This window comes from Podarcis vaucheri (genome assembly GCF_965113315.1).
Source record: "Podarcis vaucheri genome assembly, chromosome: 7".
NCBI lineage: Eukaryota > Metazoa > Chordata > Lepidosauria > Squamata > Lacertidae > Podarcis > Podarcis vaucheri.
Window position 1 is genome coordinate 43,040,073 of NC_138765.1, and position 26,950 is coordinate 43,067,022.

The 26,950-nt window shown below is 44.5% G+C and overlaps 3 protein-coding genes across 4 annotated transcripts in view; 2 read left to right on the plus strand and 1 right to left on the minus strand.

Annotated features, from left to right (window-relative positions):
* Positions 1 to 736: 736 nt before the first annotated feature.
* LOC309537659 (cytochrome P450 2A13-like) lies at positions 737 to 5,092 on the plus strand (the record flags this gene model as incomplete). The annotated part of the gene is made up of 3 exons (XM_082232550.1): positions 737 to 932; positions 3,378 to 3,444; positions 4,905 to 5,092. The coding sequence occupies exons 1-3, from the start codon at positions 774 to 776 to the stop codon at positions 5,090 to 5,092; spliced, it is 414 nt and encodes a 137-aa protein (XP_082088676.1). The 5' UTR covers positions 737 to 773.
* A 2,822-nt stretch (positions 5,093 to 7,914) lies between these two features.
* TMEM30B (transmembrane protein 30B) lies at positions 7,915 to 10,171 on the minus strand. Its single transcript, XM_082233373.1, has one exon. It carries the CDS (start codon positions 9,999 to 10,001, stop codon positions 8,919 to 8,921), a length of 1,083 nt encoding a protein of 360 aa, XP_082089499.1. The 5' UTR covers positions 10,002 to 10,171; the 3' UTR covers positions 7,915 to 8,918.
* Positions 10,172 to 10,489: 318 nt separating this feature from the next.
* LOC309538123 (receptor-interacting serine/threonine-protein kinase 2-like) overlaps positions 10,490 to 26,950 on the plus strand; it is a 28,237-nt gene continuing 11,776 nt past the window's right edge. Inside the window, exons 1-6 of one of the 2 annotated variants that reach the window (XM_082233372.1) lie at positions 10,490 to 10,605; positions 18,970 to 19,230; positions 23,132 to 23,304; positions 24,398 to 24,551; positions 25,866 to 26,021; positions 26,206 to 26,354. In XM_082233372.1, coding sequence (XP_082089498.1) covers positions 23,153 to 23,304; positions 24,398 to 24,551; positions 25,866 to 26,021; positions 26,206 to 26,354 — 611 coding nt within the window. In that variant the 5' untranslated portion in view covers positions 10,490 to 10,605; positions 18,970 to 19,230; positions 23,132 to 23,152. Of the gene's footprint in view, positions 10,606 to 14,761; positions 14,981 to 18,969; positions 19,231 to 23,131; positions 23,305 to 24,397; positions 24,552 to 25,865; positions 26,022 to 26,205; positions 26,355 to 26,950 lie in introns of those variants that run through there. The other variant, XM_082233371.1, reaches the window with a different exon arrangement.

Genomic DNA, 26,950 nt, shown 5'->3' on the forward strand with positions numbered 1-26,950 from the left:
CCGGCTGTCAACATTGTAACAACAGCCCAGGGTTTCCTGCCTAAATTAACTTATGTGGACCTGAGTGAAAACTATATACACAATACCCCCTCGTGGCCCCAATACATAACACTGAGTTAATTTCTTATTTATTTCCCTCCCTAAATATATTGATCCTGTTATCTATAAAGCAAACCCTACTCCCGTTTCTTGGAGGAGGTAACCTAGTTGGCTTGAAAGGGAATCTGCCTCTCCACTACACAGAGGCATAGGAAGGGGGGAGCGGTGGGTACGGTCCGCCCCAGGTGTCATGACTGAGGGAGGTGGCAAAATGGCAGGCGGGTGGGTGGCACACCTCGTGCCTGGTGGCAACAGCTCTTCTGACCCGGCGGCAGAGAGCAGCCCTCCTCAGCCGTGGTGAGGCGCACCTAGCTGCAGCAGCTCTGTTGCTGTGTCATGTCTGACTCAGCTGCAGAGAGCAGGAGGAGAGTGAGCAGCAGCTTCTCTGCCCCTCTCCTACCCTTAACTGTGGCACCCTCCACGCCCTGCCTCCCCTCAGAAGTGCGCACACCCTGGGCAGCGCGGGCATATGCTCCACCGCTGCCACTACACACCAACAACTTTACATTTGTTCTTTTTCCTGGGGTGTGTAATGGACAGATACGCCTACTCTTTGAAGGTTTCCAATCACATACACAGCTGAACTGGAAAGCTCAGCTTATCAAATTATGTTTGCATCACCCCCACAAACAACAGAGACTCTAAGACACGGTAGCTGTTCCCACACTGCTACCATGGCTCTCTCCAGCTGGCTGCTGGTTATCTCCTTGCTATTGTATGGTTTCTGGAAGAATATCCATCCAAAACGATTTCCCCCTGGACCACAGCCTCTGCCATTCATTGGAAACTTGCTGCAGATCAATATGCGGAATCCCTTGAAGGCATTCGAAAAGGTAAGGTTCCTTTTTCTCCACCACCACCATTATCTAATGAAAGAGCTGATGGAGAACAAAGGAAGGTTGACTACCATTTGCAGGAGTAAGTGCAATTGGAAGAAAGGGCACAGCAGGAGGGTGTGCCTGGAGCTCACTTTTTTGTATGAGACTAAATATTTGCTTTCCACTGGGCACAGGGAAAGTCACTTGGAAGCTATAGCAGGTGGCATTTTACTACCTGCTAAGTTACATATCAATTTGACTCAAGGAAATAACTGAGCATCTGTCTGCTGTGAAAGTGTGTATGTGTTTTGTAAGGTTTTTGACAGAAGATGGGTACCATTTGTGGGGGGAATGACTTCCCGAGCCAATTTAGGACATATATTAGGTCTAAATAGTCCCATTGTGGGCTGAAGGCTTCCCACCACTGATACAGCGGAAGGCTTTATATCCCTCTTATCTTCTTTATTTACAATTCAAGATCATATTCCTTCCTGTCTTAGGGTTTTTTTTATAAAAAAAAACAAGACAAAATTACAAGTTTATTCTCAGATGGGTTTGTCGGTTTAACCACTCTATAGATTTACGTCATTCTGTAATCAAGAGCTGTGGTAATTATCAGCTGACTCCAACTCTCACTCTTTTGTATAACACACCAGCTTGTTAATGCTGGATCTGGATTAGTGATGGGCAGTGGCAAGGGGGAAGTGGCTGTCATAGCCGATGACATTTCTATCCCACCTTTCTTCCAAGCAGCCCAAGGTGGAATACATGGTTCTCCCCCTCTCCATTTTACCCTGACAACAACCCTGTGATGTAGATTAGGTTGAGAGATAGCGACTGGGCCCACGGTCGCTTTGTGAGCTTCATGACTGAGTAAGGATTTGAATTCTGGTCTCCAAAGTCCTAGATGGTTTGGGGCTGGGGCTGCCTGTTTTTCTGTCTGTGCTTTATCTGAGGGAGACATTTTACCTGTATTTTGGGTCTTCTGAGCATCACCAACTTTTCTTCTGTAAAATGAGTATTTTGTGGTACCCACGGCCATTTCTGGCATTACTGAATGTGCTCTCAGGCCTCAAAAACATTGGGAACCTTTCGTTAAAACTATTGATGCCTACAAGGCATGCTGGCTACACACAACCTCAAGGTTCAGCATCAGTTGGTTATTTAGTACCAGTTTCAGGGAGTGGCAGAAGGATTGCTGTAAAGCTTTGCTTGTGGGATGTCATATAGAGGAGGGAGAAAGGTTGTTTTCTGCTGCTCCAGAGAAGCGGACACGGAGCAATGGATCCAAACTACAAGAAAGAAGATTCCACCTAAACATTAGGAAGAACTTCCTGACAGTAAGAGCTGTTCGACAGTGGAATTTGCTGCCAAGGAGTGTGGTGGAGTCTCCTTCTTTGGAGGTCTTTAAGCAGAGGCTTGACAACCATATGTCAGGAATGCACTGATGGTGTTTCCTGCTTGGCAGGGGGTTGGACTCGATGGCCCTTGTGGTCTATTCCAACTCTATGATTCTATGGTTGCAAAAGAACCTGGCTTGCCACTGTGGGAAAGAGGTTGATGGACTAAGATGAATCTCTGGTCTCCTTCCTGTGTTTTCTTCAAAGATGCTGGAGGAGGAGAGTTTAAGTGAGTACAACATACGCACACATAATGACAATGGAATTTTATTTCTGGTGGTAACTGAGACTGTTGGTCCTCAGAGAAATGCCAAAGGGAAATGAACACTGTCCTTGGCTAGGGAGATCATTCCCTACACCAATACAGCCATCCATTAAATCCAGCATGTTTCAAGCATAGTGCCCCTGGGAATACCCCAAACACCCATCCAAGACACAGAGGTTTTGGGGTATGCAATGCCCAGGGTAAGCTCTGCAACACTTGAATGTGAACCATGTTGGTGTTCCCTGTGCATGTGGATGGCAGACTATGAGTTCTGTGTAGCTGTTTGATTATTTAAACCATTTATCTAAACACAGAGGTGGCACATCTCATTTTGCCAACTGAGGATATATGGAAAGGTGCTGCCCTGTGTGCCCCCTGCCCCTTGCCACCTCTGCCAAACCTCACTTACTGGGGCCATGCAGCTACAGCTTCTGGGTTCCGGCGAGCTCTCGCAAAGGCCTCTGCAGGCCTCATGCCACCTCCCTGAGACCTGGTAAGCAGGACTGCTGTTACATCTCCCTGGAACCTGTCACAGCTGCTTCTCTTCACTTCTCTGGCTGTGGTGGGTGACACACCTGCGAAGGAATCCCTTGGATTCTGCCGCCTGAGGCACCTCACTCAGTCTGCCTCATGGATGGGATGGCCCTGATCTAACAGAAAGCAACTTTAGGAGGCTGTCCCAACGACCACATAATTCACCTATGGGACACCCTGTACCTGCATCTATGAAAGACCTGGAACATGTTTATTTACAGGATTTTCACATTGTCCATTAACAATAAATCGCTCCCACAGGAGGCAGTGATATCCATCAACTTGACTGGCTTGAAAAGAGGATTAGACAAATTCATGGAGGCGAGAGGTATGAATGACTGCTAGCCATAATGGCTATGCTCTCCCTTCACTGCTGGCGGCAGCAATGCCTCTGAATACCAGTTGCTGAAAAACACAGGTGGGAAGAGAAGAAGAAGAGTTTGGATTTGATATCCCACTTTATCACTACCCGAAGGAGTCTCAACATTCTCCTTTCTCTTCCTCCCCCACAACAAACACTCTGTGAGGTGAGTGGGGCTGAGAGACTTCAAAGAAGTGTGACTGGCCCAAGGTCACCCAGCAGCTGCATGTGGGGGAGCGGAGACGCGAACCCGGTTCCCCAGATTACAAGACTACCGCTCTTAACCACTACACCACAGTGGTGTAGTGCTCTTGTGCTCATTTCCTGCTTGTGGTTTTGCCACAGGCATCTGGTTGACCACTGTAAGAACAGGATGCTGGACTAGATGGGACACTGACCTAATCCAGCAGAGTTCTACTTATTGTTCTTCAGTTATCTGGGCAATGTATATTTGAGCATGCACGCGCGCGCACACACACACAAACCATAAAATGTAAAAATACACTATGAACGAGGGAGGGGCCCACTTCAAGGAAACCAATGTTATGTTTTTATTGTACACCACATATACTGCAGTATTAAATGGGATATAAATTATTAAAATAAAACAAAAAATTGAATCAAGTATGAATCAAAAATTGAATCAAGTAGGAAACAGAATGTCTGAGGACTAAAAAGTGGACAACCATGAGTTTTCATTTCTTCAGGTGAATGAATGTGTCAGTTGGCACATGGCAACCAGACAAAACTGCACTCCCAAGCCAGCCCTGAAGGATTGTTTTTGTTGCTTGTTTATATGGGCTATATTTTTCCACATGCACCTTGGTTTGGCAAGGCTTCCAAGCTGGCTGACAAAAAAATACAAAATAAATAATTATTTTAAAATGCTACAATTAATATCACAATTAAATCAAAATTCTTTCCATTTATTTCTTAGTCACTTGTAGATTTATGAAGTGCTTCATAACCCAAAGCCCTCAAAATGGTTGACAATTAGATAAAAACATGATGAAATGATAAAAGGTTACAGTTTCAGTAAAACTGAAACTAAAAGCAATAAAACCAATTCCACAATTGTGCAAAAAATATTCCATAAAATGAGTGGGTCACACTTCAGTAACAGTCTTCTGAAATAAATAAATAAATAAATAAATAATCCTTCCAGTAGCACCTTAGAGACCACCTAAGTTTATTATTGGTATGAGCTTTCGTGTGCATGTACTGCACATGCTTCAAAGGGCAGTGTCATTTGACACCATTGTGGTGTCAGGCAATTGGTAGGTAGGCAGCTCTGTCGACTAGTCAAATTTGGCCCACCAAGGCTTGGGGAGATAAGAATCTGGCTGAAGGGCCAGAAAAGTTTCCACACCCCTGTGATAAACATTGGTCCTCATGGGCCTTACTAGTCCTCATCTTTTAATTTTCAGGCCTGAGAGTCTGCTTAGGAGAGAATTTGGCTCAGATGGAGCTGTTCCTCTTCTTCACCACCATTCTGCACAGCTTCCAGCTATCACGGCCAGACAAGTCAAGAGCACCCGACTTGACACCCCACTTTGGCCTCACACTGTCCCCATCTCGCTTTAAGGTGTCACTAAAACATCACCTCAGCGCCTAGGGCTTGCCGATCGAAAGGTCGGCGGTTCGAATCCCCGCGGCGGGGTGCGCTCCCGCTGCTCGGTCCCAGCGCCTGCCCACCTAGCAGTTCGAAAGCACCCCCGGGGGCAAGTAGATAAATAGGTACCGCTTACCAGCGGGAAGGTAAACGGCGTTCCGTGTGCGGCTCTGGCTCGCCAGAGCAGCGTTGTCACGCTGGCCACGTGACCCGGAAGTGTCTTCGGACAGCGCTGGCCCCCGGCCAATAGATGTGAGATGGGCGCACAAACCCCAGAGTCTGTCAAGACTGGCCCGTTCGGGCAGGGGTACCTTTACCTTTACCTTAAAACATCACCAGCAAAACGAAAAGCTCTAAGTGGGATTTGGAGCCTTATTCCTTATAAGCAAGGGTCATCATAGTTCAGAATCGCAACATAAGCAAAGTAGATGGAAACACTAAATTAAAAAGTGCAAATAAAAATAGGTGAATGACAAGGGATGTTCAGGGGTGCTGTAGCAACCGATTTCCTCCATCATTAGAGGGTTGGGCTACAATGAATTTTGTGTCTCTTTCCAATTTTGGGATTCCACTCCAGAAAATTGGCAGAGCAGAATGCATTAATTTCTCAGAACAGAATCTAGTGTTTGTATGCCTTCCTACATCACATGATTTCCATAAGAGCTATGCTTGTCCTCATTTCCTTTCTCTAGAACAGGGTTTCTTAACCCTGGCTGTACCATTGAAACTCCTATTGCCCTGCCCAATGACTTGGGATTTGAAGTCATGTTACCCAGAATGGTCCTAGCCTCAGTTTGAGAATTTAGGTTTGGACAAATTTTATTTGTAAAATACTTAATATACAAAGCTCATATAATTTAAATACTGTTCTCATGAGTCTGCAGTTATCCCCCCCCCCAAACAAATGCATGTATAAGCCTGTATCTGGCATTTTTATGCAAAGGCTATTCTGACTTTTGGACTATATTCTGCTCCCTTGCACACAAAATGGAAGAGGCTATGTAGGAGCAAGTACACCTCATGGTACTATACCTCATTGTCTTTGACTCTGAGTAATGTTTATCCATGTGACATAGTTCTTCCATTTCAAGCTGTAGTTGTGAAAGTCTCCTGCCACATGTTGCAAGTATTTCTTAAGAAAAAAACACCACAAAAAGCAGAAAAGTCCCTTGGCTGATTTGCATTAGAAGAAAGGGAAATGCCCAGAGTTTTTGTAAAACACACATGCTGCTTACATTCTTTCCACAGGACATATAGAGCAGTTCACTCTGCTATCACTTCTATGGAAATGATTAACTTCTGGATACTGCACTTTGCTAAGGAATATATTTATTGCATAACTGAAGAAAAGAGGGGGAGTACTTGAGTGTGAAAAGAGACTTCCCAATCTGCATTTTATTTGTAAGCCAGGTGGGGTGAGGCTTTCGTTTCCTATAAAAATACAAAGGAATGAGAATGTACATAACGTTATCTGATGGATCAGCAATTATCAGGCAAAAGGGTGTTTTTTTAGGAGCAGGGAGGAAATTCCCAAGTTGCATGAGCAAGAGTCTTCTGCTCTGTCCGGAGTAGGTGACAGCATGGGTTTTTTTCCAGTAGAGGGGTGGGCAAAACTTTTATTATTCACCCACTCCATTTTGCAGCTGATCATGACCAAAGATTTTGTTATTTCAGTATGATTCAGTTTATTTTATTTTTATTTATGGAAAAGAAAATAATTACAAACTGAACATCCCCCCTCCCTTTCCCCAACACAAAGGCAAAGTTTAGATGTAAACAATAATGCCTAAGATTTCAGATTAAAACTGCCACTGCTGGAAGGAAAGAAGGACCTTTTTCTGCCTCCCCATTTCCAGCTACTCTCTGGCTGGAGAAGGAACCCTCATAAGAATATTGGGGGGGGGCAGGGGAAGTAGGGCTTTGTTTTTTGCAGTCTTTACATGAGGACTAGACCATGTGAAAAATGAACATAAGATTTTAGCTGCAGTTCATTCATTTTCAGCTTTGTATTCTTGTTATAAAAAGTGTGCCTATTACAATCCCATCTACTTGAAGTTAAAAAAGGAACAGACCTGGAAATTTTGATCACGAGTCTCCTGTACCATGTCCATTTCAGCCACTTGAGAACCAGTTAAAACCATGAACCTCTTTAAAAGACTGAATACATGAGGTCAGGCTCACTGGCTACCTCTTTTGGTCATGGCGGCTGGAAAACAGTGCCAAACATCCCATGGCTGGTTCCCACCACTGCTGCCATTTCTTCTGGGTGCTGGAAGAAAGAAGCCTTTTGTGGATGCTAGCAAACTGGATTTCTTGCATACCTCACACATGTAAAGTTTTCTTTTCACTCTACATGCTGGAGGATACACAACTACAACCAAAGCTTTTGAGTTCCCCCTTGGCAGAAGGGCACATTTCACATTGTCCATGCCTAGGGCTGTTCAGATGCTATTTCCACTCTTTCTACAAAATGGGCAAGATCAGGAAGGGTCTTTGTGCTTGGATGCTTTATTTCCATCCTCCTCCTATGCATCACACTATATGCTGAAGGTCACACCCAAACTGGGATGTCCCACAATCATTTTATCACTGGATATGCCTTCCACATACAGCCTGGGGCGTGGGGTGGGAACAAGTGAACTCAAGTGTATCTCCAAGCAACGTGGTTTCTTATCCATTCATATGTCACTGAAAACCAAGCAATCTTTCAGTGTTCTGTCACTCTAACAACCAAGTCCTCCTCCTGATTACATTTTGCTTAGCTGCAGTGAAATAAGTAGGACTTCCTGCTAGGTTTTATTGAAATGGAATGACACTAAAATATGTTTCAGTTCTCAGTCATTCAGATTTATTCAACCTTCTATGGAATGATAATTTAAAAATGTGATTAGTTACCAAAAAGCATGATAGAAAAGATATTTCCAATCAGTTCTCTGCAAGCAAAACAGAACACTAGAAAATCAGCGTAGATGGATTTCCTGTGAATGCTACTTTATATTCTTTTTCCTCCCAGTAGCATGCTTACCATCAATCTCAACTGGCATGTCTTCATAAGTGAATAAGAAGGCTAAAGTAACTGATACCTTAAAACCCAAGGCATCTAAAGATGGTTGAATCCCAACAAAGAATTTAAAATGCATTATTAAGCAAGTGCAGCTGGCTCATAGTCAACACAATAAAGTATGAAGAATGCTGTAAACTCCACCAGTGAACACACTTTGTGTATCACTGCATGTAGAATCCCCCAGGTATTTATGCATCACTTCTGAAGTTAGCCAGACAGCATATCCACAGACGACTGCTGTAAAATAAGACACACAAATGTATGATACTACATTCAAGTCATTCCAGTAGGACTCTCAGCCTGGGAACAATTCTGCTGGAGAACAAATCAAAGTGCTGAAGTATGTTCTCAGTATTAAAACTTTGGCACGGTACCCCTTTTCAAAGGACATCTCTTCTCAGTATTCTGAAAACAGGCCATGTTTCATAAGCACTAAACAAGAGGAGAGTCTCCTGTACCCTTAATTAAACATGGATTTCCCTGGGGGCATCTCTGTTGTGAATAAAGAAAACCATGCAGTGGTTGGCTATCCTTGGCAGATATACCCCACATGTCTGAATTATAGTGACTGAAGATGGCAGCACACACATTCTCACACACAATTAGAGGCATCTATTTGATTCTCAACTACTCTGAAGATGAGGCTTCTTTTTTAAAAAAGAAAGGCTACAAACTAAGTTCAATTCTAATACCAGAAATAATCTGGCCAGCAAACTTTCTGCAGCAGTCCTCCCCTAAACCTGTTGACTGTCGGAGTCTGCTCCATTAATCTTCCTCATTTTGGTTCCGATATTTCAAATGCACAACTAGCATGACAATGCCAGTGAGGATGCAGGCCGAACCACAAACGAGATAAGCAATGCCCAAAAAAGGATTCTTTCCCCCCATCCAGGAAAGTGTGCTGAAAATGACCTTCTTGCCACCATTGAAAGAGAGGACAGGGTAATTGTAGGTGACATTGAGCTGGTACGTGCCACGGGGCAGCCCCACTGAGAAATTCCCCTGGCGGATGCGGGCGTACAGCTTGCGGAAGGTGGGCAGGGCGGCGATGCGCATCCACACAATAAAGTCCTCGTTGACAAAGCCCGTGTTGTTTGGGCCCGTGTTGTTGCCCAAGTCGTAGACCGGGTAGGGCCAGTTGGGAGGCTTGGTGGTGTTCTTGAAGGCCAGAGCCAGGCTCCCATTGACCAATTCGGGGTTCCGGAACTTGATGTTGGTGTCTGTCCACCAAGAGATGCCTCTCTTGTCCAGGGGCACAGAGACCATGGAGCCATTACGAAGCACTTGGTAGAGGGTGAAGGTGTCATTGAAGAGGCTGTTGGCGATGTTCCCGCAGGGTGCGATGGGAAGCTTGTGGTTCTTTTGGTAAGGCTGGCACTCTGTGATGGGGTTGGTCAGTGCCCAGGAGTCCCCGCTGAGCTGCGCGTTGTCGCGGGAAATGCTGTAGCGCCGGTTGTTCTGGTAGTAATTGGAGAGCTGGTAGTAGAGGCAGACGGGCGCAGGGTAATCCATGGGCAGCTCAAAGCGCAGCACGCAGCTGCAAGGTGCATGGCGGGTGGGGCTGCTGGTGACGTTGGCGCAGCGAGAGCAACTGGAGCCTGGCGCGCCGGTGTAGTCGAGCTCCAGCTCGTGGATGTCCTCCGAGGAGAAGTGGAGCCCCAAGCCCAGGGCCATGAAGGCCACGCCCAAGCAGAAGAAGAGCGGCAGCACCGTGCCGGCCGACAGCAGAGGCTGCCAGGCCGGGAGTCGCTGCTGAGTGAAGGCCGTGTTGTCCGGCTTGTTTTGCGCCGTCGGGCCGCCGTCCGCCGGGGCGTGGCCGCCGCTCACGTCGTACGAGCCCGAGGCCATGCGGTCGTCGGGGTGGTCGACCTCAGCAGAAGCGGCAGGCAGGCTCGGCGGGAGCCTGACCTGCTTGTGAGGGGAGTAATTGCGCGCCAGCCTCTCCCGCGGCCACCCGGCGATGGGCTGGCAGGGCGGAACGCGCGCTCGGCCCTTCGCCGGCCAGTCAGTCCGTCTCTTCCGCTAGTCCAGGCAGCAGCGGGTGGCCTCGGTCTGCCTGCGACACCGCCCCGCAGGTGAGCGGGGCCACGCCCCCAGACACGCACAGGTGAGGGGGGGCGCCACCGCGCGTACTCCGAGCTACCACCCAATCGCCTTTGCGCGTGCCCTTGCTAAAGTGCGCGAGACGTCCGTTCAGCCTACCCAAGCCCAGGTAGCGGGGCTTGGTGGACCCCCGATTCCGTTCCCGCGCTTTTCTCTTCTTCTCAAGCTCCGCCCCTGGCGTCGCACCAAGGGAGAGACGTCGCGCGGGCGCCTTCTTACGCACCTGTGGTGATCTGGAAAGTGTGGGCGGGGCGGCGGCGGCGGCAGGTACTGCTTCTCCAGCCCAGCCCTGCCAACTTCCACCTTCGTGGCCCCGCCCCGTCGAGACTGAGGTGCTGGCGCTGCTCAGGTAAGAAGGCGCGCTGCGGCGGCGCCAGGGCGCTTTCGGCTGCGCTCCTTCACGTAGGTGGGACTAAGAGGCATGGCGGCCACGCGCGGTCCGTCTCCGCCCCCTCCCCCCCCCAGAGGAGTATTTATATTTATTTTGAAGAATTTCCTCTTAAAGAGAGCATATTGATATTTTGAATAAACAAACATTTAATAGCTCACACCTACGCTAAAAAGCTTCTGAATATACTTTTCATATGTTTATAAACCACCTTTCTTCATCATTAAACCCAAGTTGGCATACATAAGGTTTACAGACTCTGACTAGACCCAAACCTGCTTAGGTTTACCTAAATGGTGACTGCACCTGCCTTCAGACCAGCCAGTAGAGGGACCTGTGGCCTTCTTCATGCAAGGTTGACACCCAAAGCGAAATGCTACCTGTAGCAGACAGAAGGCAGTGTTCCAATGTTGCCACCCACAAAGCTTTTTGCCATGACTGAATCTGCTTGGTGAATAAGTTGCTGCTACTGAGCATTATTCATTTCTAAAGCATTGCTTTTGTAATATAGGAAGCAGTCTCAAGACAAACCATTGACCCATCTCGTTCCATATTATCAGTGTCAAGGATGAGCAGACTTCAGACTTATTGGATCTTCTTTGGGGTTTTTTTAGTAAAGGTATAAGGACCCCTGACCATTAGGTCCAGTCACGGCCGACTCTGGGGTTGCGGCGCTCATCTCGCTTTATTGGCCGAGGGAGCCGGCGTACAGCTTCTGGGTCATGTGGCCAGCATGACTAAGCCGCTTCTGGTGAACCAGGGCAGCGCACGGATTAACCCACAGTGCCACCCGCATCCAGGTTTTTTTTTTACTAGAACTCAAATTCTGCTAACCAGAGCCATGTGCAAAAGACACAGCAAGAATGAAAAAACAGTGTGCCTTTGAGTCTCAGGATTGCTTTTCGGTACTAGAACTGAATTCAGTTCACAATGCTTTTACACAAAAGTCTACTCCTGGTTTGTCATGTCAGCAACCTGATTCAGGTGGAGAAAAGTTGTTTTGTTGTTGCTATCATTAAGCAATTGCAATCCCTTGCCAATCTCCTGCAAAGCAGCCAGAGATCAGCCAATAGGTTTTAGCCAGGAGCTCTTTCTCAGCCTTACATGGAGATACTGGGGTTTGGATGTGGGGCCCACTGCAGACACAGACGCAAAGCACACACTCTACCGCTGAGCAACATCTTCACTGTTTACCCTTGTCTACCCAGCCAGTTGGATATGTGAGTCTTGCAGGGTTCTCTCTCCCTCTCTCTCCCAAAGTTGGTGTCATGTATAAATTTTGCTACAGATGGAGAAGCCATGTCTCACAAAGAATACATAAGGTTGGGTCTGTTGTCATGTTTCCTGTTGCTGATCTTTAAAAACTTCCTCTTTGAGTTAATGCCCTTGGAAACTTTGCAACAAAATAGGTTATATGCAGTTTTGCTTGGGTGAGTTGAGAGTTCATTAAACAGAAAGCTAGATTCCTGTTTTTAACTCTTGTCAGGGAATTACCTTTTTAAAAGAATGATATGGAGAACTCGTGTCACTATAACTTTTGTATGAACTTGCAGAATCACTTCAAAAACCCATTGTGTGAATGGAGAACAGTTTGCTGGAATTGGCTCATGTTACTTGACCCATTCCTACATCCTTTATGCCCAAATAGAACAGAAAGTTTTCAGTCCTGTACAGTATGTGTCTGCTTGGAAATGCCACCTTAGCTTGGAATAACTCACATTGAAGCCAGTGAGGTGTAGTTAGTGTGTTGGACTAGGACCTGGCAGACCAGGATTCAAATCCCCATTCAGCCATTAAGCTCACTGGGTGACTTTGAGCCTTGGGCCTGTTTGTTTCTCAGCCTAACCTACCTCAAAGGTAGGAAGAAAAAATGGAAGCAGGTAAACCATGTGCAGCCATGTGATTCCTGTAGAGGGCAGCATTCCTACAACAAAAGTTCTGGTCTTGTTTGTAGTGAGGAGCTGTTGTGGCAGTGGTGGACTTTGGGCTCTCAAATTTCAGCACGCCCTGTGTGACACTAAAACCTGGTACCCCTCCATCTCTTGTGCTCCATTCTATAGCATTGTTTTCACATACCCTGCAGGGTAGCACCCAGTGTGACCACACTAGTCGTGCCACCCTAAAACCGCTTCTGGTTGCAGGAGGGCTAGCAGCATTTTCCCTCCTTGCTTTTCATTTTCAAGTGGTGTGCCTTTTGCTTTTCTATAAAAGTGGAGGAAGAATATCATTCCAGACTACATCATGCCAGTTCTAAATTCCAGGAGCATTAGATCATTTTGAGTTAATTACCACAGGAGGTGAATGAAAGGTCACTAAACAATGAAATCATTTTGGGCTTTTCTGATCAACAGATTGCTTGCAAGCATAATTACAAAATTGCATTGTTTCCTCAGAACAATGTGCATTTACACAGGGAAAGGCTGTAGCACCATAGCAATATGGTTTATAGAATTTCTTACAGAACCTGCAAGGTCTAGTGGTTATTCTCAAGCAAATGGGTTTAGCATCAGGACAGCAGAAGCAAGCTCCATTCTATTATTGTAGTCAGGAATGTACTAAGTGAGCCATCATGGTGTAAGGGTTAGAGTGTAGGACTAGGACCTAGGAGACATGGGGTTAAAATCCCCATTCAGCTGTGAAGCTCACTGTGTGGCCTTGGGCCCAGTCACTTTCTCTCAGCCTAACCTATCTCATGGGGTTACTGTGAGGGTAAAAGTGTGGGTTATTAGCCAATATTAGTCCTGCTCAGAGAAGACCCATGGAAGTTGATGGACTTGACTAACTTAAAATACATTTATTTCAATGGCAAGTCCATCAACCTCAATGGGTCTTTGACAATGGAGGAGTGCGACTTTGTGGGTGAAGTCAAACTGTTGGAAGGTTGCAGAATGGCTGTAGAGGCAGATATGGGAGAGACATGTTTTATTGCAGGTAGGACAGATGAAGACATCCATTTGTGCTGCTGCAGATGCACCATGGCATTTCAAATCTAGGGTGTATAGGGCCAGGTTTCAAAGTCCAGTCACTGTGCCTGAGCTTGGGTTATTATAAGAGAATTCACTAGTTCTTTCTCCATTTTCTCTCTTCTTTCCACTTCCCGCAGTCAGTAAATAAGAATATTCTCTCATTCATGTTATCTGCTATATACCCTACATACCATTTGCTCTTTCCTTTGGGTTTTCAAAATTTTTTATCTCTATATTCTAAAATTAGACAGTTAAATTTAATAGTGGTTTTGGGAAAGTCCCTTTCATCATTGTCACTTGCTCTGCCAAGAGCTGAAAGTGATACTTACTTGCCTTGGGCAGTTTAGCATTGCCTGGAAAGCACCCTAGAACCACCACTTCACTTTGGGTCAGTTTAAAAACATAAGCAGAGTATAGCAGGATCAGACTTAAGGTCCAGACATGATAGAGGTATGTATAATTATGCACAGTGTGGGGAAAATAGAGTCTCTCATAATGATGGAAGCTGGGATCATCCAAGGAATTTCAGTGTTGGAAGATTCAGAAGAAACAAAAGGAAGTCCTTGGAGCAACTTGAAGTCTCCCTTCTTTCTCCACCCTTTTAACCTCCAAACCCAGAGCCTCTGGCAATCATTACTAACAGGCCGAGATACAAGTCAAAAACATTACAGTACTCTGAACTGGCCCCAGGAAGAACACAAAAACTGATAGCCAGTGCTGACAACCTCCTTTTAATATGCTAGTATTTTAGGCATGTAATCTTAATGTTGCTAAATAATGGCATGAAGTTGGAACTGTGGAAGATGTTCGTATCACGTAGATTAAGGCTATATAGGATGATGTATACTAAGGTATGGCTGGGGAATCTCAAGCCCAGGAGCCAAATGCAGCCTTTAATGCCTCCCTGTCCAGACCCCAGGACTCTCCATAGCCCCACCACCTTTGTCATTCCTGCTCTACCCCAGGTGTAGCTACAACTCTCATGTAGCTGCACACTTCTCTCTCCTCTCTCTCTCTCTCTCTCTCTCTCTCTCTCTCTCTCTGTGTGTGTGTGTGTGTGTGTGTAATCTCCGACTTTTGCAGGGCTGGGATGTAGTCATGCCCATTGCTCCACCCACTTTTTCTTCTAGCACTGCCCGCCACTGGCATGCAGCCCCCATGAAGAATGTGACCTACAAATTGAAAAGGGCTCATTCCAGAATTGTGAGCTGTCGAAAAAGCTGGTGAACCACTACTGTGTCTTCATTTTCCCTTATGAGAGTATCACAGCTCTTGCATTTATAGAAACCAGGGAAAGGTCTGGGAGTCCTAGTGCTTTTCATGAATCATCAGTGTTTCTTAAATCATCAAAGACTTCGTCCTGGAACTAGGTAGGTCTGGCACTTGATGTGCCGAGGGTGTGGACGTTAACAAAGGGTTGTGGATGTTAATGAGGGGGTGTGGACATTAACGAGGCCCGTGTTCTTCCGAGGAGATGGGAAGTATATGTTTCCACATCTAGATGACTATGAGTATAAATATTCTGCATATTTTGACTAAACGCAGCAATGGACAGGCTTTGCTTGGTAATGTTAATAAAGTGCTTCAGGGTGGTCAAAGTATGCTATCTGTATTACCATGCTATCTGTATTACCAGCACTGAAAGGCTGGCTGATGTTGTTATTCCTGTTTTGCAGATGGGGGGCTAAGGTTGAGGGAGAGTGACTTGCCTAAGTGAGTTTATAGTAGAGGTGAAATATGAACTGGGAATGTTCTGATTCATAACTGCATCATTAGGCTACAGTAGCATAGTGTTTGTTTTTTTGAATTTATATAGTGCCCTTCTGTGATCGCTTGTAAAAAGCTTTGAAGTTTGTGAGCTCATAGTTTGTGAGCTCTTAATGGATACAGTGCAAAAGGAGAAAGGGATGGGGAGGGAAGAGGAAAACACACAAATCCAAGTTCATGTGAGTCTGCCATATATGCATCACAGCATTGCAAGGGCTCTCTGGGGTCTTTTGCTGAAATCCTCTGGCAAGCAATTATGGGAATTAATCTTGTGACCTTCTGCATGCAGAGCCTATACTTTGCCATTGAGTTTCATAATGACTAAGTGGAAGGGCCACTGCAAAAAGTCCACACTGGGATGGGAGGAGCCAATCCCACTAAACCAGCACAGGGGGCTTCACTGTCTTGCTTCTCCCTCTGATGAAGCCAGGTGGAATGGATGCTGATGGAGGCAGTTCTGGGAGGGGAGGTGCTAAAAAGGTAGTCCTGCCAAGTCAGCCAAGAGGCACCACTGTTTTACTTCTCCCCCTTGATTTACATTCGGAGGGCCCAGGCCTTGAACTAAACATGACTGCATGGGTGCAAAGTTTGTTTGGTTGGGGGTTTTTTGGCATAAAGCATTCACAAAGGGCAGCTCAAATGGGCAGAAGCTGAATATGGTTCATATTTTGCTACTGCATAGTATCAGATTAGACTTCAGATTGTGATGCATGTAATGAATGGTAGTCCATATTAATCGCACACTACTATGCATGCAAAAACTAACATGTCATGGAAGAAACAATAGGCAAGGCTTCTGAACAATACACTTGGCCAGCCTGGTGTCCTCCAGATGCTTTGAACTACAACTCCCATTGGCCCCCGACCAATGAATGAATCTGTGGGCACCATGTTGGAGGAGGCTGCTGTTGGCTGCAGTACACCTAAATGCATGAGCTCACAGCTGCCGATGGGAAGCACACCTGTGAAGGTGAAGGTGGCAGCTCTTCCAGGCCTGAACAGCTCATCGTCATTTTAATTGCTCGGTGCATCATTTCATGCTCATCTTCTCTGTGCAGAGGCAAATAACAAAGATCAACAAGGCATTGTAGCATAGGTCTGTCCTCAGTCTCTGTCAGATCCAGACAAATGAAGGTGCTGCCCAACCTGAATAACCAGAATGACACAGAAAGAGTTCACCAGAACACCTTCCTAGCATTCCCACAGGCTTTCTAAACAGTGATGTGCAATGGCTGTGGTATTTGGTAGCCTACATGCTGCTTATTTGCAATGTTTTGCCACCTGATACTCTGACTCATTTATTTCTTGCTCAGAAATACATTGCTCATCCACAATATTATGCTTTCTGAACGTTGTTGATAGGACCAACTCAATTAATCTATACCCCACACTGGCATTTGCATAACATTTTCTTTCACTGAAACTCATACCTATTGATATTCCCCCCCCCCCAAAACCTGGGCACTTTTTAAAAAAGTATATTTTCTTCAACCATTCAAGAGTCAATGAACCCACAAAAGGCTGACTCCTTTATTAAAGATGTAACACCTGACAGTTGCGTGTTTTTTTAAAAGGAATTGCAGTCTTATCTGCAACAGCAATGTGTTGCTGTTTGGTTTCCGGTGTCCTGGCCAGATCCCATTTTGAGATATAATATTTTGTTACGTTGCTGTTCTTCAGTCATGTAATATGTAGCATATCAAGCCATTTTGCACACAGCAGGTTTGTATTTAACAACTCACCTGGTAGTTGACAACGAATTCAATGCAGGAGAGTGAATGGGTCGGTGGAGGAGGGATAAATCATAGGAATGTAGGAAGCTGTTTTTAAATGAGTGAGACCATTGATCCACGTGGCTTAGCTTTGTCTTCACTGCTTGGCAGCAGCTCTCCAAGAATATTTTTTCTTCAATAGTAATAACAATAATTTCTATTATTTATACCCTGCCCATCTGTCTGGGTTTCCTCAGCCACTCTTTATGCTTCTGGAGCCAGTGCAGGACAAGCTGGTACATAGACAATAAATACAACTGTGCAGCCCACTCTGTACATTCAGTAGAATTAAACGATGAAGCTGTTGCTGTGAGCTAGCCTGCAAATGGCCGGCCAGCAATTTCAGCCTTCAGGTGGGCCTTCATACTAGGGCTGGGCAGGAGGTAGATCAGGGCTTACCCCATCAGCTGCCCCCGGGTGCCAAATGTTTACCAGGCTTGGCTACCTCCTTTATTTCATTGGCAATCTAGAGTTACTAGTACAGTACTTGAACAGCTTGGCTCCCAAACACCACAAACCTGGAAGTAAGTGTTCCGGTTTGCAAACATTTTTCAGAAGCCAAACATCCAACACGGCTTCCACTTGAGTGCAGGAAGCTCCTGCAGCCAATCGGAAGCTGCACCTTGGTTTTTGAATGGTTTTGGGAGTTGAATGGTCTCCCGGAACAGATTAAGTCTGAGATCCAAGGTACCACTGTAGTCACATTCTCTCAGTGCAGTGCCTTTGAATTATAATTAATAATAATAATTTAATTATATCCCACCCATCTGGCTGGGTTGCCCCAACCACTCTAGGCGGCTTCCAACACATATAAAAACATAAGAAAACATCAAACATTAATAGTAACAATCTGATCCAATATAAAAAAGTCACAGTAACTTAAAAATAAACAACTTATACCAAATAAAACAATATTCAACAATCCACTTTAATCCAATAGTAAACACATCAGCAAATAATAATTAAACAGTTTACACTTATCAATTACAATAAAGAATTGCTAATCTATAATCAATAAAAGCAACAGCAAAACACAGAGCATAAATTACCACAAAACATAAAAACCATGTAAAATGGTCAAATTGAGAAACAAGGACAGACAACGTATAATATTTTTTAAAAATATCTCTGAACGCCCCTCTTCCCAGCTGCTTCTGCTCTTCTTGAAGTCATGGTCTGGGAAAGGCTTCCTGGGCTGGAGGGTGGGTCAAGGCAGGTGGAAAAGCCATTCCCTGGTGGCCAGCAGAAAGTCTCTCTCCCCTCCAGAAATAGAAAGAAAACATTTAAAAAAAAATGCAACAGGCAAGGGAGTGGAGTAAGAGTTTGTGTCCTTTTTCTTTCCCCTGTCCTTTCTGTTCTTCTCTGCCATTCTGTAATTTTCTCTATTCTCATACCCTTGGTAATTGAGTGGCATGTGGGTCAGGTTTACATTTAATGCTGCTGCTTGTAATGTTCACTTCTACCAATTTTTTTTTAAAAAAACATTCAAGCGGTGGCAAGTTTGCCTTGATACGCTTGATGTGTGGAGTTTTTTCCTCACATCCTACCGTAGTATTGTCTGAATTCCATTTTCTTTTTAAACAGTTGCCTTTTATCATTGTATTGTTTTATATTATGCTAATGTTTAATTGCATATTATTAACATTATTGTAAGCCACATTTATATAAAAAAGATCTGAATAAATTAGTATTATAGACGATCATGGTTAAAGGTATTGAGGTACTGTCTGAATTAACTAATGAGGGTTTATTACTGACAAAGAAACAAGAATCCTCCCTTCTTGCATGTTGTATGAATTTTTGCTAAATGTGTTTCGCAGAATGTCAGAAGGAAGGCAGACACGGTTGAAAATGAAGTCATCTGTGGGCACGGAAGAGTTACAATTGTATCTTAGCCTGGGGGGAAAATTGGCCTCTGTCAGCAGCCAATAAAGGAGGAGTTTGTGCATCTGACTCATAATCAGCAGAGCACAAGAGTGCGTTGCAGAAGTGTGCTGGGTTGGAGATACTCTCTTCTCTTCTCTTCTCCAGAGCAGTTGACCGCTATTAAGCCTGCGTATTCACTGCTCACATTCTTTGAGGTAAGTTTTAATGCTCTCTTTGCAAGTGTTCTCTTCTCACCCCACCCCATCCAATATGGCTAAAGAAATTGGGTTTTTTATGGAATGGTTTTTTGCCTTGTTTTAGTGGGAGATTGTTAAAGCAGGGGACATCCCACAACAGGAGGTGACAATGGGATCTGCTGAAGGCTTTGTTTTGTTGTACCAACTAGTACCAGAATGACTCTGCAAATTTTCGTGACTGTTGAAAGTACTTTCAAAGCATAATCAACAAACAAAAATAAAATTCTGTAATGTGGGACAAGTTCTCAAATGTCCCCCAATGCTTGCTGGTCAGATGATAGTTAAATAATTCGTGTATAAAACCTGGCCTAATGAGAAGGGGTCCTATAAGAATTACTTATATATTTATATCTTTAAGAAGTCACTTTTCCAGCCCTTTCACTTTTAGTCAGATTTGAAACCAAGTCTTTATTCTGTAAAGCAATGCTGAAATGGATTGCACAACATGTCTTTTTGACTGCTATCTGATACACACTTATGAATTGGGCTGATACAACCCACTGAACTAAATGAGATTTACATGAAAAGGATTGTGCTGTCACGGGCTGATTTTATTACATTTCTCAATTAATTAAATCCATAGTTTGTGACATAATGCCATGCCTTGGATGGGTGCAGTTTGCAAAATCAGATCCTCCACTTTTCTTCTGGGGGCTAGTTGCATAGTTGCTGGTTTTAAACAAGCTAAACATCCTTACAATGCATTTTACATTAGTAGGTGAACAAGTTCTGTTTCCCACTGACGATTCCTTTTGAAGAGAAATGCCAAGTGATTGCTTAGAATAGATACAATGTGAAAGTGAAAGCAAACTTTGGCCTGCTAAACCATATTTTGGTCAGGGTTGAGGTCTTGGGTCAGCTCAGATACACTTTTTATTTCAGCCCTATCACCAGAGCTGCTAGTTAACTTTCTGTTCTGCTTAGTTTCTATTTGTTCTGCTCCACACACATTCCACATTGGGGGCAAATCAAGACATTTGTGGACTTTGTCCCTGTTTCCAGCTTGCCTTATGAACTTTTATGGATTTCAGTACAGAAAGCAAGGAAGGTGGCATCATGGAGGTGATCTGGGAGGAAGTCCCAAGCAAGGAAGAAAGGGTGGAGCTGTTAGAAGGGGTCAGGAGCCCTTTGGATTGTGGACCAAGTGGAGCAAGTGGTGCAGAAATCATGGACAGGGGTGTATTTAGATATAATAACAAAGAGATAAAGTGGTGGCAGGCAAAGACATAGTGGACTTTAAAGTTAAGGACATAGAGCTAGTGCTGTATCTGGGAACAGCCAAGAAGAGAGAGTGGCATGACCAGGATAATGAGAGAGTTTAATGATTTGGATAGCAGAGTTCAGGTTAGATGTGAGGAGGCCAGAGTGAAGATTGCAGTATTCTACGAGAGAGGTGGCTGGAGCATGCACCAGGGCTTTTGAGAAAGGGTTATGTTTTTCCTGTGTTGTAATTGAAGAAGCAGCACGTTTGGCTACAGACTGAATGTGTGTATAAAAGAGGAGTGAAAGATAAAGCCAAGGCTATGTGCTTCTTCAGCAGAGCAAAACAGATTAAAAGAACGACAACAGTCTTTGGCTTTGCCAATTTCACTGCATCTTTTTTTTTTTAAACCCCAACTATGGCTAGAAATATTTCATAAGCAAGTCACATTTTAAAATAGCCTTATTTCCGAGAAGGTATGAGGAATTAGGCAGAGTTATAAAAAACTGCTCCACTCTTGCTCACTCAACCAGATGGCAGGGGTCCAGGGGAGATAGGGGGAACAGGGTTGTGGGGGTTCAAACTAGGACTTAACCTTGCAAGCTCTCAGGGATAGTTATGCAGTCAGGATCTTGTGTGCACTGGAGCATAAAGCCTTGGATTATTTTCCTTTTATCCATTTGAAATCCTTGCATGTTGTAGGATGCGATCTCTGGCTAAATCTTACTGGAAGGAAAATCATTGTCAGGTTCTCAAGTGTTAAAGCTGGAAATGTAACAAGCCAAAGGACAATCAACCAGTTGTGTGTGAGCATGATTGAATTCTGCGGCTATTTTTGTGACAGCAAGCTTGATTGTGCCTGTGACAACAATGGGCTGCAGAACTTGTGGCTCCCAGATGTTGTTGGACTTCAACACCTATCAGCCCCAGCCACCATGGCCAGTGGTCTTGGATGATGGGAGGTGTAGTCCAACAACATTTGGAGGGTTTCCCATCCCTCTTCTAGTCCAGGAAAGCTGATGCTGCAATACATCTCTTCTTCTTTAAAATGCCACAAGACTCTTTGTTGCAACAGACTAGCAAGGCTATGTGACTGGAAGTAAGACGGCTTGTACAGAGGTAAAAGCCTAGTTTGGGGCGCTGGTTTCCATGGTCATGTAAATAAACACAGTGACAAAGATTATACCAAAAAGCTCGTAAACTGAAGGAAGACCATCCAAGCTGTACAAATTGGGAGTATGGAGACATCTTGATTTAATGATGTGATCTAGGCAGGTAATCTAGGATTATACTTGCAGAGCTCAGAAATGAACACAGCTTTTCCATGTTCCAGTGTGGTATCTCTCCCCCCACGCTCCTGCAGAAAGCACTCGGTTCAATCAATGAGGCCTTATCATTTCCATGTAGAAAACTGATATTGTATGTGTGGGTAAATGCAATGTGAAAAGTGTACACATGTCTGTTGTGCTACAAGTATATGCCATAGGGAATTGTCTTCATTTGAGGCTTGCTGATGCACATGTATAGCATGAAATACGGTATACATGGGATACAAAACATAGACTTCTCTATGTATCTTTGTAGGACATTTTGCTTCGTGTGAAGCAGCTTTTCAGAGCTGCCTTATATATCTGTCTAGCACTCTGCTTGAAACAGGGTGCACCCTAGGGCGTATCCTCTGCAATCCTCTGCAATATACAAGGATTCCCTGGCAGATTTGTCAATATGGAAAATATTTTGAATGGTGCATAGACCTGTTGTGCCTGAATGTTGCTTGTGCAACCCTAAAATATACTCAATATCCTTCTGTTGTATTGCTTTTTATTTTATTGTAGATAGCATGTTTTATTGCTGTGAGTCACCTTGAGATATTACATATGGAAAGATAGGATACAAATGTAAATGGTAGCAAAGGAAGATCTGCCACTGACCGTTGATGCTCATTCCCATTCATGAATAGGTGAACTTTGCAAAGCTTCCAAGGAGACCCTTAGTTCACCCAACAGCACTTGAAAGCCACAGTCCTAAATTCTCTATTTTGAAGAATCTTTAATTTCAGCCTGGCTTTCCTAACTCACTCAGTGATGTCTGCATATAATGCACTTAGGGATTAATGCTGCTTAAGTCCCTTTCTATTTTTGGAACACACGACCTGATTTATTGATGCTATCTCTTATCCAGCCCCAGAGGTATTGCGTAGGAGTTTGCTGTCCCATAACATGTGGTGCTCCTCTGATTCATGTACCTGTTTCTACATTCCTAATTTGTGTGGGATGACTCTCCTGCTCTAGTTCCATGACAACAAGTTCCATGAGAATTATGGACCCAGATGTATGCTGCAGAGGATGAGGTGTCCCTGGCTTGTCCTTCAGTTTATGCAGAGTTGGTCATCTAATAATCACATGAGCAAATTATGGCAGGCTTGGCCAGCCTGCTTCAACATAGCCCCCTTCAGTTTACAACACCAGAAACAAAAAAATCATGCTGCTTCAACTAAGAGCCTCAAGCTACATATGATAATGCTCCTGACTCTGGAGTTCAACGGTTTGCACTCTTGGGAGTAATTCAGGACTTTTTGTATTGCAGTGTGATATGCTGGCAGTAGTGATCTTTTAAAAACAAGCAATCAGAACAAAATGCTTCACTTCTCTGTTTCAGTCCTTTTCTAAACATCGCAAAATGTCAAACCTGATGCCAATCCTTTCCCAGAAAGATCTGGAGAGTATTTGTCTAACTAGGACGGGATTTGGCTTTGCTCTCAAAGCCTTCCATGCACCTTCGAATATAGATGTCTCCTTGAAGTTGTTGACTAGCCAGGAAACAACAGAGAGGTGGGTTTCCTGTTTGTTTGTTTGTTTCATTCCTAGAATGGGTGGTGACTTCTGCTGCTGCATCGGAAATAAGTGTGAATTGCACAGAAGCAGAATACTCTACAGTGGGGGGAATGCACACAAATATGTAATATTGAGAAAGTGAAAGGAAGTAGATATGGTTAGGTATGGATTACTGGTACAAGGTTACAACATAGGAGGCTGTAGCATCACTGAAGGATTTCAGACTAGAGTTTCCAATCCATACCTGGATATGCCAACTTGAGACCTTCTGCAAGCAAAGAATGTGCTATACCACTAGGCTAAGGGAAAATTTAAAAATTAAAGTTACTGTCAGAATTCATGACAGCCACATGCCAGTGAGGGGGCAGGGAGCCAGAGGGAAAAGTGAGTGGAGCAACACACAGATGTATGGTAGGCTGCATCCAGTCAGAATTTCTGTGCACACAAACATGCGCTCACCTCTCCATCCTCCATCCCTGAGAGTCCAAGAGCACATTCCAACCAGGCAGAAGCACTTGAGGAGGGGGCAGAGCAAGAGGCGTGGCCTACAGAGGGGGTATACCCTGAGCAGAGTTCCAAGAGCCAGGTAGAGCAGCTTCAAGAGCCACCTTTGGCACTTGGGCCCAAGGTCTGCCACCCTTCACTTACAATATGGAAAGGATTTAGAAACCGATTGGGGGTGGGTCCCAAATACTGATTGTAGATTACTTTCAGTATTTGCTCCAGGGGTTGTTAAGGCACCCCTAATGGAGTCATCCTTTACCTGTGTGATTATATTCAGGCACTATAAATTAACAGTGCACTTTCAGTACATCCCATACTGTAAACTTCCCCTGCCTCTCAGCCCCCAAGGCTAATAGAAGCCCTGCTGCCAAGAGTCCAGAGGTGAGCTAGTAACCACAGTACCCCTGGTTCAGGCAAAAATGTGAAATTAATAGTTAACTGTAGACTTCTGAATTTAATTGCTGTGCACCACACAGGTACTTTTGACAGGTACTTTTGCAGTAATGAGTTAATATTCTCTCACTGAATTCATCAATGAAATATTTATTGCATAACTGCTGTCTTTTGATCCTTATCATGTCTGCAGAGATTTAAAGGCACTTCTTCAAGAGGTAGCCAGCATACATTGCATACAGTGCAACAGGCTCATGCCTCCTGTCGGGATCTACCAGTTCCAAGGAGTCCTTGGGGTGGCCACTGAATGGATGCATAATGGATCTCTCAATTTGCTCATTCATGAGGTATGTAAGAGGCAGTGGAGTCTTTTTGTCAAGCCCTCCTTTAGCGGTTCCAAAGTATCCATTGTGAGTATCTACTGAGCCCCTTTATGTTGCTTGTACAGGGTATAATTCATTTCTGCCTGCATTTGTCTTCAGTAACATGACACCCCATTATCTTTACAGATAGGGTAATGTAACAGGGAAGGAGAGGGTTTTTTTATAAAAAAAGTTGGTGGCAAATTCCATCATTTAATTGTTCATTCTGTAAAGGAACACTTTGCTACTGGTCATTCTGAATTAACCGCCAATGAGAGCAAGGTTTAGGTTGCCTTGGTTGTGGGCTGGGGAGTGAATATTTGGGATATGGAAGGGGTATGTTTTGGGCTGGAACCTCTAGGTTCTTCTCCAGCAGGCATTTTAGGCTGCAATTCTGTATACACATTCAACCTGGAGGTCAGTCCCACTTGTCTCAGAAACAAGCATGTATAGAACTGCATGGCCAACTGTGTTTTTTGGGGAGGGGCATAAAATTATTTGCTGCTTGCTACAGAAGAATCTCAAAATGACTTGACACCACAAAATGAAGAGCAATGCAGCATTTAAAACCAAACATACTAAACTAATCCTCTACTAACTATTATTAGTAAAGGAACACATCTTCCGCACACGTTAGCATAATCACCAAAAAATATCTGGCTAAAATTTGTTCAGGACCCACAGTGATATTTACTTTGAATTGGGTTGGAAATGCATGTTTTAAATTGGGGTGTGGGTAGAGAAAGAGAGTCTGGTACTTTGCAGATGTAGCTGGACTCCTATCAGCCCAAACCAGAATAAATTATGCTCAGGGAGGATCGGAGTTGCAGTCCATTTAACATCTGAAGGATGCTACACTGGCAATCCCATTTTTAAATAGTGCATTAGGTAATATTGATACTAGTAAAGTACAGTGGTGCCTCGCAAGACGAAAAGAATCCGTTCTGTGATTCTCTTCGTCTAGCGGTTTTTTCGTCTTGCGAAGCAAGCCCATTGACGGATTAGCGGATTAGCGCTATTAGCGGCTTTTAGCGGCTTATCTGCTGATCGGATCAGCTGATAAGCGGCTTAGCGGCTTAGAAAAGGGGGGGAGGGAAAAAAACCAGCAGGAACTCGCAAGACATTGTCGTCTTACGAAGCAAGCCCATAGGAGATTTGTTTTGCGAAGCACCTCCAAAACGGAAAACTCTTTCGTCTAGCGAGTTTTCCGTCTTGCGAGGCATTCGTCTTGCGGGGCACCACTGTAGTGATAGAGCTGAACACTGACATAATGGCTTTGTGAACCTGTTTTTTGTTTAGCATGAACTCTACCCAGAACTGCCTTTTCCTCTCTGTGTAAGAATCCTAGCAGATGTGACAGAGGGCCTAAGTTATCTACACAGTTTGAAGCCTCCCGTCCTTCACCACAGCCTAAAACCTTCAAATGTCCTACTAGATCTGCAGTACAGAGCTAAGGTGGGTCTGTTTAAACATTTACCGGCACACTCTAGATGTTCTGGACTACAACTCCCATCAGCCTTAGCCAACACTGGAGTGTTGGCTGGGGTTGATGGGAGTTGTAGTCCAAAGCATCTGGGGGGCACTGCTGGGTCAGTTAATAGCATATCCTATTTTTTTAAACTTCACTTCTTTCTTTCAGATATCAGACTATGGCCTAGCCACCTGGAGAAGGCAGCAACTAAGATCTGTCTTACAGAACTGTAACAACAGAAGCTGTTGGGATTTGCTTTATCTCTCCCCAGAAATACTTCAAGGGGGTAGCTTCTCACAAGAAGATGATGTTTACAGGTGAGTTTTTATTTCAAAAACAGAGTCTCATCCCTTGATGGACCAAAGGCTGTGCCACTCGGTCTGAGAAATGGTCTCCTCAGCACCGAGTCTTGCATCTGTTCAATACAATGTGACCTTTTGAATTTATTCAGGTGGTTTAATTTGCTAAATTACTGCTGCTGTATAATGTTCTGGCTTTTAAATGAAACTGCTGCTTTTGCCTATACAGTCATACCTCATGTGACGTCCGCTTCATGTTATGTTCTTTCAGGTTATCCACCTTGGTAGCTCAGTTGATAGAGCAGGAGACTCTTAATCTCAGGGTTGTGGGTTTGACCCCCACGCTGGGCAAAAAAATCCTGTACTGCAGGGGGTTGGACTAGATGACCCACAGGGTCCCTTCCAACTCTACAATTCTATGATTCTAGGTTACGTCCCACAGCTACCCGGAAGTACCAGAAAGTGTTACTTCCAGGTTTCTCCACTCACGCATGCGCGGCTACCCAGAAGTACCAGAAAGTGTTACTTCCGGGTTTCGCCGCTCATGCATGCGCAGAAGCGCAAAATGATGTCACACGCATGCGCAGAAGCAGTGAGTCGCAACCCACACATGC